The 18,677-nt window shown below is 41.6% G+C and overlaps 1 protein-coding gene across 2 annotated transcripts in view; it reads right to left on the minus strand.

Moving 5' to 3' along the window:
* The window catches only part of abcc8b (ATP-binding cassette, sub-family C (CFTR/MRP), member 8b), an 82,576-nt gene that overhangs the window by 43,225 nt on the left and 20,674 nt on the right, over nucleotides 1-18,677 (minus strand). For both annotated transcript variants that reach the window (XM_079873332.1, XM_079873331.1), the window contains exons 12-16: nucleotides 6,593-6,633; nucleotides 6,284-6,435; nucleotides 2,898-3,000; nucleotides 1,931-2,059; nucleotides 1,317-1,389 (exon numbers count right to left, since the gene is read on the minus strand). In XM_079873332.1, the coding sequence (XP_079729458.1) occupies nucleotides 1,317-1,389; nucleotides 1,931-2,059; nucleotides 2,898-3,000; nucleotides 6,284-6,435; nucleotides 6,593-6,633 (498 nt within the window). The remainder of the gene's footprint in view (nucleotides 1-1,316; nucleotides 1,390-1,930; nucleotides 2,060-2,897; nucleotides 3,001-6,283; nucleotides 6,436-6,592; nucleotides 6,634-18,677) is intronic.

Consider the following 18,677-nt stretch of genomic DNA (forward strand, 5'->3'; position numbering starts at 1 on the left):
GCGAGTACAACACTACAGAAACTGTTACCCGTCCCGTTAAACACGCGAGTACAACACTACAGAAACTGTTACTCGTCCCGTTAAACACGCGAGTACAACACTACAGAAACTGTTACCCGTCCCGTTACACACGCGAGTACAACACTACAGAAACTGTTACCCGTCCCGTTACACACGCGAGTGCAACACTACAGAAACTGTTACTCGTCCCGTTGAACACGCGAGTACAACACTACAGAAACTGTTACCCGTCCCGTTGAACACGCGAGTACAACACTACAGAAACTGTTACCCGTCCCGTTAAACACGCGAGTACAACACTACAGAAACTGTTACCCGTCCCGTTACACACGCGAGTGCAACACTACAGAAACTGTTACTCGTCCCGTTGAACACGCGAGTGCAACACTACAGAAACTGTTACTCGTCCCGTTGAACACGCGAGTACAACACTACAGAAACTGTTACCCGTCCCGTTACACACGCGAGTGCAACACTACAGAAACTGTTACTCGTCCCGTTGAACACGCGAGTACAACACTACAGAAACTGTTACCCGTCCCGTTACACACGCGAGTACAACACTACAGAAACTGTTACCCGTCCCGTTACACACGCGAGTGCAACACTACAGAAACTGTTACCCGTCCCGTTGAACACGCGAGTACAACACTACAGAAACTGTTACCCGTCCCGTTAAACACGCGAGTACAACACTACAGAAACTGTTACCCGTCCCGTTAAACACGCGAGTACAACACTACAGAAACTGTTACTCGTCCCGTTAAACACGCGAGTACAACACTACAGAAACTGTTACCCGTCCCGTTACACACGCGAGTACAACACTACAGAAACTGTTACCCGTCCCGTTACACACGCGAGTGCAACACTACAGAAACTGTTACTCGTCCCGTTAAACATGCGAGTACAACACTACAGAAACTGTTACCCGTCCCGTTGAACACGCGAGTACAACACTACAGAAACTGTTACCCGTCCCGTTGAACACGCGAGTACAACACTACAGAAACTGTTACCCGTCCCGTTAAACACGCGAGTACAACACTACAGAAACTGTTACCCGTCCCGTTAAACACGCGAGTACAACACTACAGAAACTGTTACTCGTCCCGTTAAACACGCGAGTACAACACTACAGAAACTGTTACCCGTCCCGTTAAAAACGCGAGTACAACACTACAGAAACTGTTACCCGTCCCGTTAAACACGCGAGTACAACACTACAGAAACTGTTACTCGTCCCGTTAAACACGCGAGTGCAACACTACAGAAACTGCACGACAGATCCTCACCGAAGGGAACCTTGATGTCAATATTGGTGAGAGTCGGGCATCCCTGTGTCCATGTGAAGTAGCCGTTTATAATCTGAAACAGAAACATAACGTTCTTGTTAAAGCTAATGGTAACACTTTACAATAAGGTTAATTTATTTGTAACTACATTAGTTTACATGAACTAAGAATGAACAATACTTCTACAGCATTTATTAATCTTAGTTGTACAATGCTGTACAATCTTAGAATATTAATTTCAACATTTACTAATACGTTATTAAAATCAAAGGTTGTATTTGTTAACATTAGCTAATGCACTGTGAACTAACATGAACAAACAATAAACAGCTGGATATTTAACTAATTAACTTTATTAACTAACATTAACTAGTAACATTAACACTAACAATCTATTTACAAGGATTAATAAATACAGTAACAAATGTATTGCTTATTGTTAGTTCATATTAGTTAATATATTAACTAATGTTAACTAATGAACCTGATTGTAAAGTGTTACCATGCAAAATGTAGTTGTGATGGAGTATCGAAACCTCAACATCAACAGTATCAGGCAAAGAAACGATCAATGTCACTGACATTCACTAAAATATATATCATATGAATCTCACCTTAAGACACACTTCGTCCTCCTGAGACGCTGATTCTGTCAGTTTCTGGTCTTTATGCTCAAAGTTCCTGTTCACGTCTTTGGCTTTATTCTTACGATTCACTAGTTTGGCCTGAAGCTGTAAAGCATACTGAGGGAAGAGAACAGAAACACTTCATTATTTCACTGCAGAAAGGATTCATTCACAATGAGGGGTCGAGACAGGGGAAATGAAATGAATAAAAATGTGATTTCTGATTTAAAATGCACTTTTTTAAAAATCCAGGTTTTGGTTGTGCCTGTTTATAGGGCTGAACAATTTGCAAAAAAATATTGTGATTTTTATATCTGTATGGCTATATAATAATAATAATAATAATAATAATAAAAATAATATATATAAAAATTACTAAATAAAAACAAAATAATAAATAATATTACCGTTATTATTACTATTTTAATTGTTTCAATGAAAAATAAAAAATGGAGTATTCAAGAAACATAATAAAATAATATTACAGTAATTAATTAATGAATAATAAAAAACTCATTTTATTTTACTTTAAAATAACAATACAAATATTTACGGTGTTCTTAATTTATTTCTTTTCAAAAGTTAAACCATGAAGCTTTTTTATTTTATTGGACTGGTTTAAGAAGTTTTTTTTTTTATTATTATTATTTGCTCTGCTATTGTATTTTTGTATTTTTATTTGTATATTTCATGTTTGTTTTTTACTTCTTTTTGTTCACTCTGTGTTGTAGTACTTTGGGTGTGAGAAAAGTGCATTTTAAATAAATGTTTTTATTATAATTATTATTTTGACAGTAAAACGCAGGGAGCCCTTGAAACTTCTCATTTTAAGTATGTGAAGCTGTTTGGCACGTTTAATTCCCAAACGCATGTTAAAGCGACCAGATCTAAAAATATTTCACTTTCAAATAAAATGTATCCTTTCCTTAAAATATATGCTTTTGCGCATACTCACGACAGACTTAATGTTGCCGTTGTCGTTCGCTGGACTTTGGGCGATGGGATCCTGATCAGTTTCAATCTCTGTACTGCCAAGAAATTCACTCAGTTTCTGCACACTGAGAAGAAGTATAAAAAAGAAGAGGCATTTCTGAGGTTAAATGTGTATCCAAAAATAAATAATGACAGGAAGCATTGGTTATTGAAGTGCATGAATGGCAGAAACATGAAGATGAAGATGAAGATGAGGATGATGAAGATGAAGATGAGGATGATGAAGATGATGATGAAGGCTGTGGAGTGCAGGACACTGGAGAGCAGGAACAGGGACGTCACCAGTATATGGAAGATGAGGATGATGATGATGATGATGATGATGATGATGATGAAGATGAGGATGAAGATCACCTGATGAGGGCTTTGACTGTGGAGTGCAGGACACTGGAGAGCAGGAGCAGGGGCGTCACCAGTATATGGAAGATGAGGATGATGATGATGATGATGATGATGAAGATGAGGATGAAAATCACCTGACGAGGGCTTTGACTGTGTAGTGCAGGACACTGGAGAGCAGGAACAGGGGCGTCACCAGTATATGGAAGATGAGGATGATGATGATGATGATGATGATGATGATGATGATGATGATGATGATGATGATGAGGATGAAGATCACCTGACGAGGGCTTTGACTGTGTAGTGCAGGACACTGGAGAGCAGGAACAGGGGCGTCACCAGTATATGGAAGATGAGGAAGATGATGATGATGATGATGATGATGATGATGAGGATGAAAATCACCTGACGAGGGCTTTGACTGTGTAGTGCAAGACACTGGAGAGCAGGAACAGGGAGCATCACCAGTATATGGAAGATGAGGATGATGATGAGGATAAGGATGAAGATCACCTGACGAGGGCTTTGACTGTGTAGTGCAGGACACTGGAGAGCAGGAACAGGGGCGTCACCAGTATATGGAAGATGAGGAAGATGATGATGATGATGATGATGATGATGATGATGAGGATGAGGATGAAGATCACCTGACGAGGGCTTTGACTGTGTAGTGCAGGACACTGGAGAGCAGGAACAGGGGCGTCACCAGTATATGGAAGATGAGGATGATGATGAGGATGATGAAGATGAGGATGAAGATCACCTGACGAGGGCTTTGACTGTGGAGTGCAAGACACTGGAGAGCAGGAACAGGGGCGTCACCAGTATATGGAAGATGAGGATGATGATGATGATGAAGATGATGATGAAGATGAGGATGAAGATCACCTGACGAGGGCTTTGACTGTGGAGTGCAGGACACTGGAGAGCAGGAACAGGGGCGTCACCAGTATATGGAAGATGAGGATGATGATGAGGATGATGAAGATGAGGATGAAGATCACCTGACGAGGGCTTTGACTGTGGAGTGCAGGACACTGGAGAGCAGGAACAGGGGCGTCACCAGTATATGGAAGATGAGGAAGATGATGATGATGATGATGAGGATGAAGATCACCTGACGAGGGCTTTGATTGTGTAGTGCTGGACACTGGAGAGCAGGAACAGGGGTGTCACCAGTATATGGAAGATGAGGATGATGATGAGGATGAGGATGAGGATGAAGATCACCTGACGAGGGCTTTGACTGTGTAGTGCAAGACACTGGAGAGCAGGAACAGGGGCATCACCAGTATATGGAAGATGAGGATGATGATGATGATGATGATGAAGATGAGGATGAAGATCACCTGACGAGGGCTTTGACTGTGGAGTGCAGGACACTGGAGAGCAGGAACAGGGGCGTCACCAGTATATGGAAGATGAGGATGATGATGAGGATGATGAAGATGAGGATGAAGATCACCTGACGAGGGCTTTGACTGTGGAGTGCAGGACACTGGAGAGCAGGAACAGGGGCGTCACCAGTATATGGAAGATGAGGAAGATGATGATGATGATGATGATGATGAGGATGAAGATCACCTGACGAGGGCTTTGATTGTGTAGTGCTGGACACTGGAGAGCAGGAACAGGGGCGTCACCAGTATATGGAAGATGAGGATGATGATGAGGATGAGGATGAGGATGAAGATCACCTGACGAGGGCTTTGACTGTGTAGTGCAAGACACTGGAGAGCAGGAACAGGGGCGTCACCAGTATATGGAAGATGAGGATGATGATGATGATGATGAAGATGAGGATGAAGATCACCTGACGAGGGCTTTGACTGTGGAGTGCAGGACACTGGAGAGCAGGAACAGGGGCGTCACCAGTATATGGAAGATGAGGATGATGATGAGGATGATGAAGATGAGGATGAAGATCACCTGACGAGGGCTTTGACTGTGGAGTGCAGGACACTGGAGAGCAGGAACAGGGGCGTCACCAGTATATGGAAGATGAGGATGATGATGATGATGATGAAGATGATGAAGATGAGGATGAAGATCACCTGACGAGGGCTTTGACTGTGGAGTGCAGGACACTGGAGAGCAGGAACAGGGGCGTCACCAGTATATGGAAGATGAGGATGATGATGATGATGATGATGAAGATGAGGATGAAGATCACCTGACGAGGGCTTTGACTGTGGAGTGCAGGACACTGGAGAGCAGGAACAGGGGCGTCACCAGTATATGGAAGATGAGGATGATGATGATGATGATGATGATGATGAAGATGAGGATGAAGATCACCTGACGAGGGCTTTGACTGTGGAGTGCAGGACACTGGAGAGCAGGAACAGGGGCGTCACCAGTATATGGAAGATGAGGATGATGATGAGGATGATGAAGATGAGGATGAAGATCACCTGACGAGGGCTTTGACTGTGGAGTGCAGGACACTGGAGAGCAGGAACAGGGGCGTCACCAGTATATGGAAGATGAGGATGATGAAGATGAGGATGAAGATGAGGATGAAGATCACCTGACGAGGGCTTTGACTGTGGAGTGCAGGACACTGGAGAGCAGGAACAGGGGCGTCACCAGTATATGGAAGATGAGGATGATGATGATGATGATGAAGATGAGGATGAAGATCACCTGACGAGGGCTTTGACTGTGGAGTGCAGGACACTGGAGAGCAGGAACAGGGGCGTCACCAGTATATGGAAGATGAGGATGATGATGATGATGAAGATGAGGATGAAGATCACCTGACGAGGGCTTTGACTGTGGAGTGCAGGACACTGGAGAGCAGGAACAGGGGCGTCACCAGTATATGGAAGATGAGGATGATGATGAGGATGATGAAGATGAGGATGAAGATCACCTGACGAGGGCTTTGACTGTGGAGTGCAGGACACTGGAGAGCAGGAACAGGGGCGTCACCAGTATATGGAAGATGAGGATGATGATGATGATGATGATGAAGATGAGGATGAAGATGAGGATGAAGATCACCTGACGAGGGCTTTGACTGTGGAGTGCAGGACACTGGAGAGCAGGAACAGGGGCGTCACCAGTATATGGAAGAGCGACAGAGACCCGAAGGCCACAGCGGGAGACAGATCCGAGTCTGAGACACTGTGAACTCGCACGTGCACCGCAAAGATCTGTCGAGAACACGTGCGTTCAGCTGGAGTCACACAAACACTGTTCTCCCATTATCAAACCAGCTTTACTGAATGAACTGAGCTGTCAGAGAGCGTTACATAAGAGAGAGAGAGGAAATGAATGCAGTCGTATAAAGAAGTGCAGGCAAAGACTCACTGTGAGAACTGCAGCGATCGGGATGGCGGCATTCATGAAGACTGAGGAGAAAAATGAAAGAAATAATTGATATATAATAAATAATGCATTTTTAATGGATGAATGTCTAAGTCGCATTAAATGTTTTTTTTTTTTTTAATGTTTCATTTTATAATATATTTATTAAATTCACATTTTACATATTAATATATTTAATAATCTAAGTTTGCGTTTCACATTATTATATATTTCCTAATCCAAGTTTGTATTTACATCATAATATTTTTAATTATCAAAGTTTGCATTTTATATCATAAGATATTTAATAATCTGTTTTCATACCACATCATAAGATATTTATTAATCAAAGTTTGCATTTTACATTATAATATATTTAATCAGTAAAGCGCATATATCCTGCAGAAACACTCAGTAAAGCGCATATATCCTGCAGAAACACTCAGTAAAGCGCATATATCCTGCAGAAACTCTCTGTAAAGTGTATATATCCTGCAGAAACACTCAGTAAAGCGCATATATCCTGCAGAAACTCTCTGTAAAGTGTATATATCCTGCAGAAACACTCAGTAAAGCGCATATATCCTGCAGAAACTCTCTGTAAAGTGTATATATCCTGCAGAAACACTCAGTAAAGCGCATATATCCTGCAGAAACACTCGGTAAAGCGCATATATCCTGCAGAAACACTCAGTAAAGCGCATATATCCTGCAGAAACACTCAGTAAAGCGTATATATCCTGCAGAAACACTCAGTAAAGCGCATATATCCTGCAGAAACTCTCTGTAAAGTGTATATATCCTGCAGAAACACTCAGTAAAGCGCATATATCCTGCAGAAACTCTCTGTAAACTGTATATATCCTGCAGAAACACTCAGTAAAGCGTATATATCCTGCAGAAACACTCAGTAAAGCGCATATATCCTGCAGAAACACTCAGTAAAGCGCATATATCCTGCAGAAACACTCAGTAAAGCGTATATATCCTGCAGAAACACTCAGTAAAGCGCATATATCCTGCAGAAACACTCAGTAAAGCGTATATATCCTGCAGAAACACTCAGTAAAGCGCATATATCCTGCAGAAACACTCTGTAATGCGCATATATCCTGCAGAAACACTCAGTAAAGCGCATATATCCTGCAGAAACACTCAGTAAAGCGTATATATCCTGCAGAAACACTCAGTAAAGCGCATATATCCTGCAGAAACACTCAGTAAAGCGCATATATCCTGCAGAAACACTCAGTAATGCGTATATCCTGCAGAAACACTCAGTAAAGCGCATATATCCTGCAGAAACACTCAGTAAAGCGCATATATCCTGCAGAAACACTCAGTAAAGCGCATATATCCTGCAGAAACACTCAGTAAAGCGCATATATCCTGCAGAAACACTCAGTAAAGCGCATATATCCTGCAGAAACACTCAGTAATGCGTATATCCTGCAGAAACACTCAGTAAAGCGCATATATCCTGCAGAAACACTCAGTAAAGCGCATATATCCTGCAGAAACACTCAGTAAAGCGCATATATCCTGCAGAAACACTCAGTAAAGCGCATATATCCTGCAGAAACACTCAGTAAAGCGCATATATCCTGCAGAAACACTCAGTAAAGCACATATATCCTGCAGAAACTCTCTGTAAAGTGTATATATCCTGCAGAAACACTCAGTAAAGAGCATATATCCTGCAGAAACACTCAGTAAAGCGCATATATCCTGCAGAAACACTCAGTAAAGCGCATATATCCTGCAGAAACACTCAGTAAAGCGCATATATCCTGCAGAAACACTCAGTAAAGCGCATATATCCTGCAGAAACACTCAGTAAAGCACATATATCCTGCAGAAACTCTCTGTAAAGTGTATATATCCTGCAGAAACACTCGGTAAAGCGCATATATCCTGCAGAAACACTCAGTAAAGCGCATATATCCTGCAGAAACACTCGGTAAAGCGCATATATCCTGCAGAAACACTCAGTAAAGCGCATATATCCTGCAGAAACACTCAGTAAAGCGTATATATCCTGCAGAAACACTCAGTAAAGCGCATATATCCTGCAGAAACACTCTGTAATGCGCATATATCCTGCAGAAACACTCAGTAAAGCGCATATATCCTGCAGAAACACTCAGTAAAGCACATATATCCTGCAGAAACTCTCTGTAAAGTGTATATATCCTGCAGAAACACTCAGTAAAGTGCATATATCCTGCAGAAACACTCAGTAAAGCACATATATCCTGCAGAAACTCTCTGTAAAGTGTATATATCCTGCAGAAACACTCAGTAAAGAGCATATATCCTGCAGAAACACTCAGTAAAGCGCATATATCCTGCAGAAACACTCGGTAAAGCGCATATATCCTGCAGAAACACTCAGTAAAGCGCATATATCCTGCAGAAACACTCAGTAAAGCGTATATATCCTGCAGAAACACTCAGTAAAGCGCATATATCCTGCAGAAACACTCAGTAAAGCGCATATATCCTGCAGAAACACTCAGTAAAGCGCATATATCCTGCAGAAACACTCGGTAAAGCGCATATATCCTGCAGAAACACTCAGTAAAGCACATATATCCTGCAGAAACACTCAGTAAAGCGTATATATCCTGCAGAAACACTCAGTAAAGCGCATATATCCTGCAGAAACACTCAGTAAAGCGCATATATCCTGCAGAAACTCTCTGTAAAGTGTATATATCCTGCAGAAACACTCAGTAAAGCACATATATCCTGCAGAAACACTCAGTAAAGCGTATATATCCTGCAGAAACACTCAGTAATGCGCATATATCCTGCAGAAACACTCAGTAAAGCGTATATATCCTGCAGAAACACTCAGTAAAGCGCATATATCCTGCAGAAACACTCAGTAAAGCGCATATATCCTGCAGAAACACTCAGTAAAGCGCATATATCCTGCAGAAACACTCAGTAAAGCGCATATATCCTGCAGAAACACTCAGTAAAGCGCATATATCCTGCAGAAACACTCAGTAAAGCGCATATATCCTGCAGAAACACTCAGTAATGCGCATATATCCTGCAGAAACACTCAGTAAAGCGCATATATCCTGCAGAAACACTCAGTAAAGCGCATATATCCTGCAGAAACACTCGGTAACGCGTATATATCCTGCAGAAACACTCAGTAAAGCGCATATATCCTGCAGAAACACTCTGTAATGCGCATATATCCTGCAGAAACTCTCTGTAAAGTGTATATATCCTGCAGAAACACTCAGTAATGCGCATATATCCTGCAGAAACACTCAGTAAAGCGTATATATCCTGCAGAAACACTCAGTAAAGCGCATATATCCTGCAGAAACACTCTGTAATGCGCATATATCCTGCAGAAACTCTCTGTAAAGTGTATATATCCTGCAGAAACACTCAGTAATGCGCATATATCCTGCAGAAACACTCAGTAAAGCGTATATATCCTGCAGAAACACTCAGTAAAGCGCATATATCCTGCAGAAACACTCAGTAAAGCGTATATCCTGCAGAAACACTCAGTAAAGCGCATATATCCTGCAGAAACACTCAGTAAAGCGCATATATCCTGCAGAAACACTCAGTAAAGCGCATATATCCTGCAGAAACACTCGGTAAAGCGCATATATCCTGCAGAAACACTCAGTAAAGCACATATATCCTGCAGAAACACTCAGTAAAGCGCATATATCCTGCAGAAACACTCAGTAAAGCGCATATATCCTGCAGAAACACTCAGTAAAGTGTATATATCCTGCAGAAACACTCAGTAAAGCACATATATCCTGCAGAAACACTCAGTAAAGCGTATATATCCTGCAGAAACACTCAGTAATGCGCATATATCCTGCAGAAACACTCAGTAAAGCGTATATATCCTGCAGAAACACTCAGTAAAGCGCATATATCCTGCAGAAACACTCAGTAAAGCGCATATATCCTGCAGAAACACTCAGTAAAGCGCATATATCCTGCAGAAACACTCAGTAAAGCGCATATATCCTGCAGAAACACTCAGTAATGCGCATATATCCTGCAGAAACACTCTGTAATGCGCATATATCCTGCAGAAACTCTCTGTAAAGTGTATATATCCTGCAGAAACACTCAGTAATGCGCATATATCCTGCAGAAACACTCAGTAAAGCGTATATATCCTGCAGAAACACTCAGTAAAGCGCATATATCCTGCAGAAACACTCAGTAAAGCGTATATCCTGCAGAAACACTCAGTAAAGCGCATATATCCTGCAGAAACACTCAGTAAAGCGCATATATCCTGCAGAAACACTCAGTAAAGCGCATATATCCTGCAGAAACACTCAGTAAAGCGCATATATCCTGCAGAAACACTCAGTAAAGCGCATATATCCTGCAGAAACACTCAGTAAAGCGTATATATCCTGCAGAAACACTCAGTAAAGCGCATATCTCCTGCAGAAACACTCAGTAAAGCGCATATATCCTGCAGAAACACTCAGTAAAGCGCATATATCCTGCAGAAACACTCAGTAAAGCGCATATATCCTGCAGAAACACTCAGTAAAGCGCATATATCCTGCAGAAACACTCAGTAAAGCGTATATATCCTGCAGAAACACTCAGTAAAGCGCATATATCCTGCAGAAACACTCAGTAAAGCGCATATATCCTGCAGAAACACTCAGTAAAGCGCATATATCCTGCAGAAACACTCAGTAAAGAGCATATATACTGCAGAAACTCTCGGTAAAGCGCATATATCCTGCAGAAACACTCAGTAATGCGCATATATCCTGCAGAAACACTCAGTAAAGCGTATATATCCTGCAGAAACACTCAGTAAAGCGCATATATCCTGCAGAAACACTCAGTAAAGCGCATATATCCTGCAGAAACACTCAGTAAAGCGCATATATCCTGCAGAAACACTCAGTAAAGCGCATATATCCTGCAGAAACACTCAGTAAAGAGCATATATACTGCAGAAACTCTCGGTAAAGCGCATATATCCTGCAGAAACACTCAGTAATGCGCATATATCCTGCAGAAACACTCAGTAAAGCGCATATATCCTGCAGAAACACTCAGTAAAGCGCATATATCCTGCAGAAACACTCAGTAAAGCGCATATATCCTGCAGAAACACTCAGTAATGCGCATATATCCTGCAGAAACACTCTGTAATGCGCATATATCCTGCAGAAACTCTCTGTAAAGTGTATATATCCTGCAGAAACACTCAGTAATGCGCATATATCCTGCAGAAACACTCAGTAAAGCGCATATATCCTGCAGAAACACTCTGTAATGCGCATATATCCTGCAGAAACACTCAGTAAAGCGTATATATCCTGCAGAAACACTCTGTAATGCGCATATATCCTGCAGAAACACTCAGTAAAGCGCATATATCCTGCAGAAACACTCAGTAATGCGCATATATCCTGCAGAAACACTCAGTAAAGCGCATATATCCTGCAGAAACACTCAGTAAAGCGCATATATCCTGCAGAAACACTCAGTAAAGCGTATATCCTGCAGAAACACTCAGTAAAGCGCATATATCCTGCAGAAACACTCAGTAAAGCGCATATATCCTGCAGAAACACTCTGTAATGTGCATATATCCTGCAGAAACACTCAGTAAAGCGCATATATCCTGCAGAAACACTCAGTAAAGCGCATATATCCTGCAGAAACACTCAGTAAAGCGCATATATCCTGCAGAAACACTCAGTAAAGCGCATATATCCTGCAGAAACACTCAGTAAAGCACATATATCCTGCAGAAACACTCAGTAAAGCGCATATATCCTGCAGAAACACTCAGTAAAGCGCATATATCCTGCAGAAACACTCAGTAAAGCGCATATATCCTGCAGAAACACTCAGTAAAGCGTATATATCCTGCAGAAACACTCAGTAAAGCGCATATATCCTGCAGAAACACTCAGTAAAGCGCATATATCCTGCAGAAACACTCGGTAAAGAGCATATATACTGCAGAAACTCTCGGTAAAGCGCATATATCCTGCAGAAACACTCAGTAATGCGCATATATCCTGCAGAAACACTCAGTAAAGCGTATATATCCTGCAGAAACACTCAGTAAAGCGTATATATCCTGCAGAAACACTCAGTAAAGCGCATATATCCTGCAGAAACACTCAGTAAAGCGCATATATCCTGCAGAAACACTCAGTAAAGCGCATATATCCTGCAGAAACACTCAGTAAAGCGCATATATCCTGCAGAAACACTCAGTAATGCGCATATATCCTGCAGAAACACTCAGTAAAGCGTATATCCTGCAGAAACACTCAGTAAAGCGCATATATCCTGCAGAAACACTCAGTAAAGCGCATATATCCTGCAGAAACACTCAGTAAAGCGCATATATCCTGCAGAAACACTCAGTAAAGCGCATATATCCTGCAGAAACACTCAGTAAAGCGCATATATCCTGCAGAAACACTCAGTAAAGCGCATATATCCTGCAGAAACACTCTGTAATGCGCATATATCCTGCAGAAACTCTCTGTAAAGTGTATATATCCTGCAGAAACACTCAGTAATGCGCATATATCCTGCAGAAACACTCAGTAAAGCGCATATATCCTGCAGAAACACTCTGTAATGCGCATATATCCTGCAGAAACACTCAGTAAAGCGTATATATCCTGCAGAAACACTCTGTAATGCGCATATATCCTGCAGAAACACTCAGTAAAGCGCATATATCCTGCAGAAACACTCAGTAATGCGCATATATCCTGCAGAAACACTCAGTAAAGCGCATATATCCTGCAGAAACACTCAGTAAAGCGCATATATCCTGCAGAAACACTCAGTAAAGCGTATATCCTGCAGAAACACTCAGTAAAGCGCATATATCCTGCAGAAACACTCAGTAAAGCGCATATATCCTGCAGAAACACTCTGTAATGTGCATATATCCTGCAGAAACACTCAGTAAAGCGCATATATCCTGCAGAAACACTCAGTAAAGCGCATATATCCTGCAGAAACACTCAGTAAAGCGCATATATCCTGCAGAAACACTCAGTAAAGCGCATATATCCTGCAGAAACACTCAGTAAAGCGCATATATCCTGCAGAAACACTCAGTAAAGCGCATATATCCTGCAGAAACACTCAGTAAAGCGTATATATCCTGCAGAAACACTCAGTAAAGCGCATATATCCTGCAGAAACACTCAGTAAAGCGCATATATCCTGCAGAAACACTCGGTAAAGAGCATATATACTGCAGAAACTCTCGGTAAAGCGCATATATCCTGCAGAAACACTCAGTAATGCGCATATATCCTGCAGAAACACTCAGTAAAGCGTATATATCCTGCAGAAACACTCAGTAAAGCGTATATATCCTGCAGAAACACTCAGTAAAGCGCATATATCCTGCAGAAACACTCAGTAAAGCGCATATATCCTGCAGAAACACTCAGTAAAGCGCATATATCCTGCAGAAACACTCAGTAATGCGCATATATCCTGCAGAAACACTCTGTAATGCGCATATATCCTGCAGAAACTCTCTGTAAAGTGTATATATCCTGCAGAAACACTCAGTAATGCGCATATATCCTGCAGAAACACTCAGTAAAGCGTATATATCCTGCAGAAACACTCAGTAAAGCGCATATATCCTGCAGAAACACTCAGTAAAGCGCATATATCCTGCAGAAACACTCAGTAATGCGCATATATCCTGCAGAAACACTCTGTAATGCGCATATATCCTGCAGAAACTCTCTGTAAAGTGTATATATCCTGCAGAAACACTCAGTAATGCGCATATATCCTGCAGAAACACTCAGTAAAGCGTATATATCCTGCAGAAACACTCAGTAAAGCGCATATATCCTGCAGAAACACTCAGTAAAGCGTATATCCTGCAGAAACACTCAGTAAAGCGCATATATCCTGCAGAAACACTCAGTAAAGCGCATATATCCTGCAGAAACACTCAGTAAAGCGCATATATCCTGCAGAAACACTCAGTAAAGCGCATATATCCTGCAGAAACACTCAGTAAAGCGCATATATCCTGCAGAAACACTCAGTAAAGCGTATATATCCTGCAGAAACACTCAGTAAAGCGCATATCTCCTGCAGAAACACTCAGTAAAGCGCATATATCCTGCAGAAACACTCAGTAAAGCGCATATATCCTGCAGAAACACTCAGTAAAGCGCATATATCCTGCAGAAACACTCAGTAAAGCGCATATATCCTGCAGAAACACTCAGTAAAGCGTATATATCCTGCAGAAACACTCAGTAAAGCGCATATATCCTGCAGAAACACTCAGTAAAGCGCATATATCCTGCAGAAACACTCAGTAAAGCGCATATATCCTGCAGAAACACTCAGTAAAGCGCATATATCCTGCAGAAACACTCAGTAATGCGCATATATCCTGCAGAAACACTCTGTAATGCGCATATATCCTGCAGAAACTCTCTGTAAAGTGTATATATCCTGCAGAAACACTCAGTAATGCGCATATATCCTGCAGAAACACTCAGTAAAGCGTATATATCCTGCAGAAACACTCAGTAAAGCGCATATATCCTGCAGAAACACTCAGTAAAGCGTATATCCTGCAGAAACACTCAGTAAAGCGCATATATCCTGCAGAAACACTCAGTAAAGCGCATATATCCTGCAGAAACACTCAGTAAAGCGCATATATCCTGCAGAAACACTCGGTAAAGCGCATATATCCTGCAGAAACACTCAGTAAAGCGCATATATCCTGCAGAAACACTCAGTAAAGCGCATATATCCTGCAGAAACACTCAGTAAAGCGCATATATCCTGCAGAAACACTCAGTAAAGCGCATATATCCTGCAGAAACACTCAGTAAAGCGTATATATCCTGCAGAAACACTCAGTAAAGCGCATATCTCCTGCAGAAACACTCAGTAAAGCGCATATATCCTGCAGAAACACTCAGTAAAGCGTATATCCTGCAGAAACATTCAGTAAAGCGCATATATCCTGCAGAAACACTCGGTAAAGCGCATATATCCTGCAGAAACACTCAGTAAAGCGCATATATCCTGCAGAAACACTCAGTAAAGCGTATATATCCTGCAGAAACACTCTGTAATGCGCATATATCCTGCAGAAACACTCAGTAAAGCGCATATATCCTGCAGAAACACTCTGTAATGCGCATAAATCCTGCAGAAACACTCAGTAAAGCGCATATATCCTGCAGAAACACTCAGTAAAGAGCATATATCCTGCAGAAACACTCAGTAAAGCGCATATATACTGCAGAAACTCTCGGTAAAGCGCATATATCCTGCAGAAACACTCAGTAATGCGCATATATCCTGCAGAAACACTCAGTAAAGCGTATATATCCTGCAGAAACACTCAGTAAAGCGCATATATCCTGCAGAAACACTCAGTAAAGCGCATATATCCTGCAGAAACACTCAGTAAAGCGCATATATCCTGCAGAAACACTCAGTAAAGCGCATATATCCTGCAGAAACACTCAGTAAAGCGTATATCCTGCAGAAACATTCAGTAAAGCGCATATATCCTGCAGAAACACTCAGTAAAGCGCATATATCCTGCAGAAACACTCAGTAAAGCGCATATATCCTGCAGAAACACTCAGTAAAGCGCATATATCCTGCAGAAACACTCAGTAAAGCGCATATATCCTGCAGAAACACTCAGTAAAGCGCATATATCCTGCAGAAACACTCAGTAAAGCGCATATATCCTGCAGAAACACTCAGTAAAGCGCATATATCCTGCAGAAACACTCTGTAATGCGCATATATCCTGCAGAAACACTCAGTAAAGCGCATATATCCTGCAGAAACACTCAGTAAAGCGCATATATCCTGCAGAAACACTCAGTAAAGCGCATATATCCTGCAGAAACACTCAGTAAAGCGTATATATCCTGCAGAAACACTCTGTAATGCGCATAAATCCTGCAGAAACACTCAGTAAAGCGCATATATCCTGCAGAAACACTCAGTAAAGCGCATATATCCTGCAGAAACACTCAGTAAAGAGCATATATACTGCAGAAACTCTCGGTAAAGCGCATATATCCTGCAGAAACACTCAGTAATGCGCATATATCCTGCAGAAACACTCAGTAAAGCGTATATATCCTGCAGAAACACTCAGTAAAGCGCATATATCCTGCAGAAACACTCAGTAAAGCGCATATATCCTGCAGAAACACTCAGTAAAGCGCATATATCCTGCAGAAACACTCAGTAAAGCGCATATATCCTGCAGAAACACTCAGTAAAGAGCATATATACTGCAGAAACTCTCGGTAAAGCGCATATATCCTGCAGAAACACTCAGTAATGCGCATATATCCTGCAGAAACACTCAGTAAAGCGCATATATCCTGCAGAAACACTCAGTAAAGCGCATATATCCTGCAGAAACACTCAGTAAAGCGCATATATCCTGCAGAAACACTCAGTAATGCGCATATATCCTGCAGAAACACTCTGTAATGCGCATATATCCTGCAGAAACTCTCTGTAAAGTGTATATATCCTGCAGAAACACTCAGTAATGCGCATATATCCTGCAGAAACACTCAGTAAAGCGCATATATCCTGCAGAAACACTCTGTAATGCGCATATATCCTGCAGAAACACTCAGTAAAGCGTATATATCCTGCAGAAACACTCTGTAATGCGCATATATCCTGCAGAAACACTCAGTAAAGCGCATATATCCTGCAGAAACACTCAGTAATGCGCATATATCCTGCAGAAACACTCAGTAAAGCGCATATATCCTGCAGAAACACTCAGTAAAGCGCATATATCCTGCAGAAACACTCAGTAAAGCGTATATCCTGCAGAAACACTCAGTAAAGCGCATATATCCTGCAGAAACATTCAGTAAAGCGCATATATCCTGCAGAAACACTCGGTAAAGCGCATATATCCTGCAGAAACACTCAGTAAAGTGCATATATCCTGCAGAAACACTCAGTAAAGCGTATATATCCTGCAGAAACACTCTGTAATGCGCATATATCCTGCAGAAACACTCAGTAAAGCGCATATATCCTGCAGAAACACTCTGTAATGCGCATAAATCCTGCAGAAACACTCAGTAAAGCGCATATATCCTGCAGAAACACTCAGTAAAGCGCATATATCCTGCAGAAACACTCAGTAAAGCGCATATATCCTGCAGAAACACTCAGTAAAGCGCATATATCCTGCAGAAACACTCAGTAAAGCGCATATATCCTGCAGAAACACTCGGTAAAGCGCATATATCCTGCAGAAACACTCAGTAAAGCGCATATATCCTGCAGAAACACTCAGTAAAGTGCATATATCCTGCAGAAACACTCAGTAAAGCGCATATATCCTGCAGAAACACTCAGTAAAGCGCATATATCCTGCAGAAACACTCAGTAAAGTGCATATATCCTGCAGAAACACTCAGTAAAGCGCATATATCCTGCAGAAACACTCGGTAAAGCGCATATATCCTGCAGAAACACTCAGTAAAGCGCATATATCCTGCAGAAACACTCAGTAATGCGTATATCCTGCAGAAACACTCAGTAAAGCGCATATATCCTGCAGAAACACTCAGTAAAGCGCATATATCCTGCAGAAACACTCAGTAAAGCGCATATATCCTGCAGAAACACTCAGTAAAGCGCATATATCCTGCAGAAACACTCAGTAAAGTGCATATATCCTGCAGAAACACTCAGTAAAGCGCATATATCCTGCAGAAACACTCGGTAAAGCGCATATATCCTGCAGAAACACTCAGTAAAGCGCATATATCCTGCAGAAACACTCAGTAATGCGTATATCCTGCAGAAACACTCAGTAAAGCGCATATATCCTGCAGAAACACTCAGTAAAGCGCATATATCCTGCAGAAACACTCAGTAAAGCGCATATATCCTGCAGAAACACTCAGTAAAGCGCATATATCCTGCAGAAACACTCAGTAAAGCACATATATCCTGCAGAAACACTCGGTAAAGCGCATATATCCTGCAGAAACACTCGGTAAAGCGCATATAT

Source organism: Squalius cephalus (genome assembly GCF_949319135.1).
Source record: "Squalius cephalus genome assembly, chromosome: 6".
NCBI classification, from domain to species: Eukaryota; Metazoa; Chordata; class Actinopteri; order Cypriniformes; family Leuciscidae; genus Squalius; species Squalius cephalus.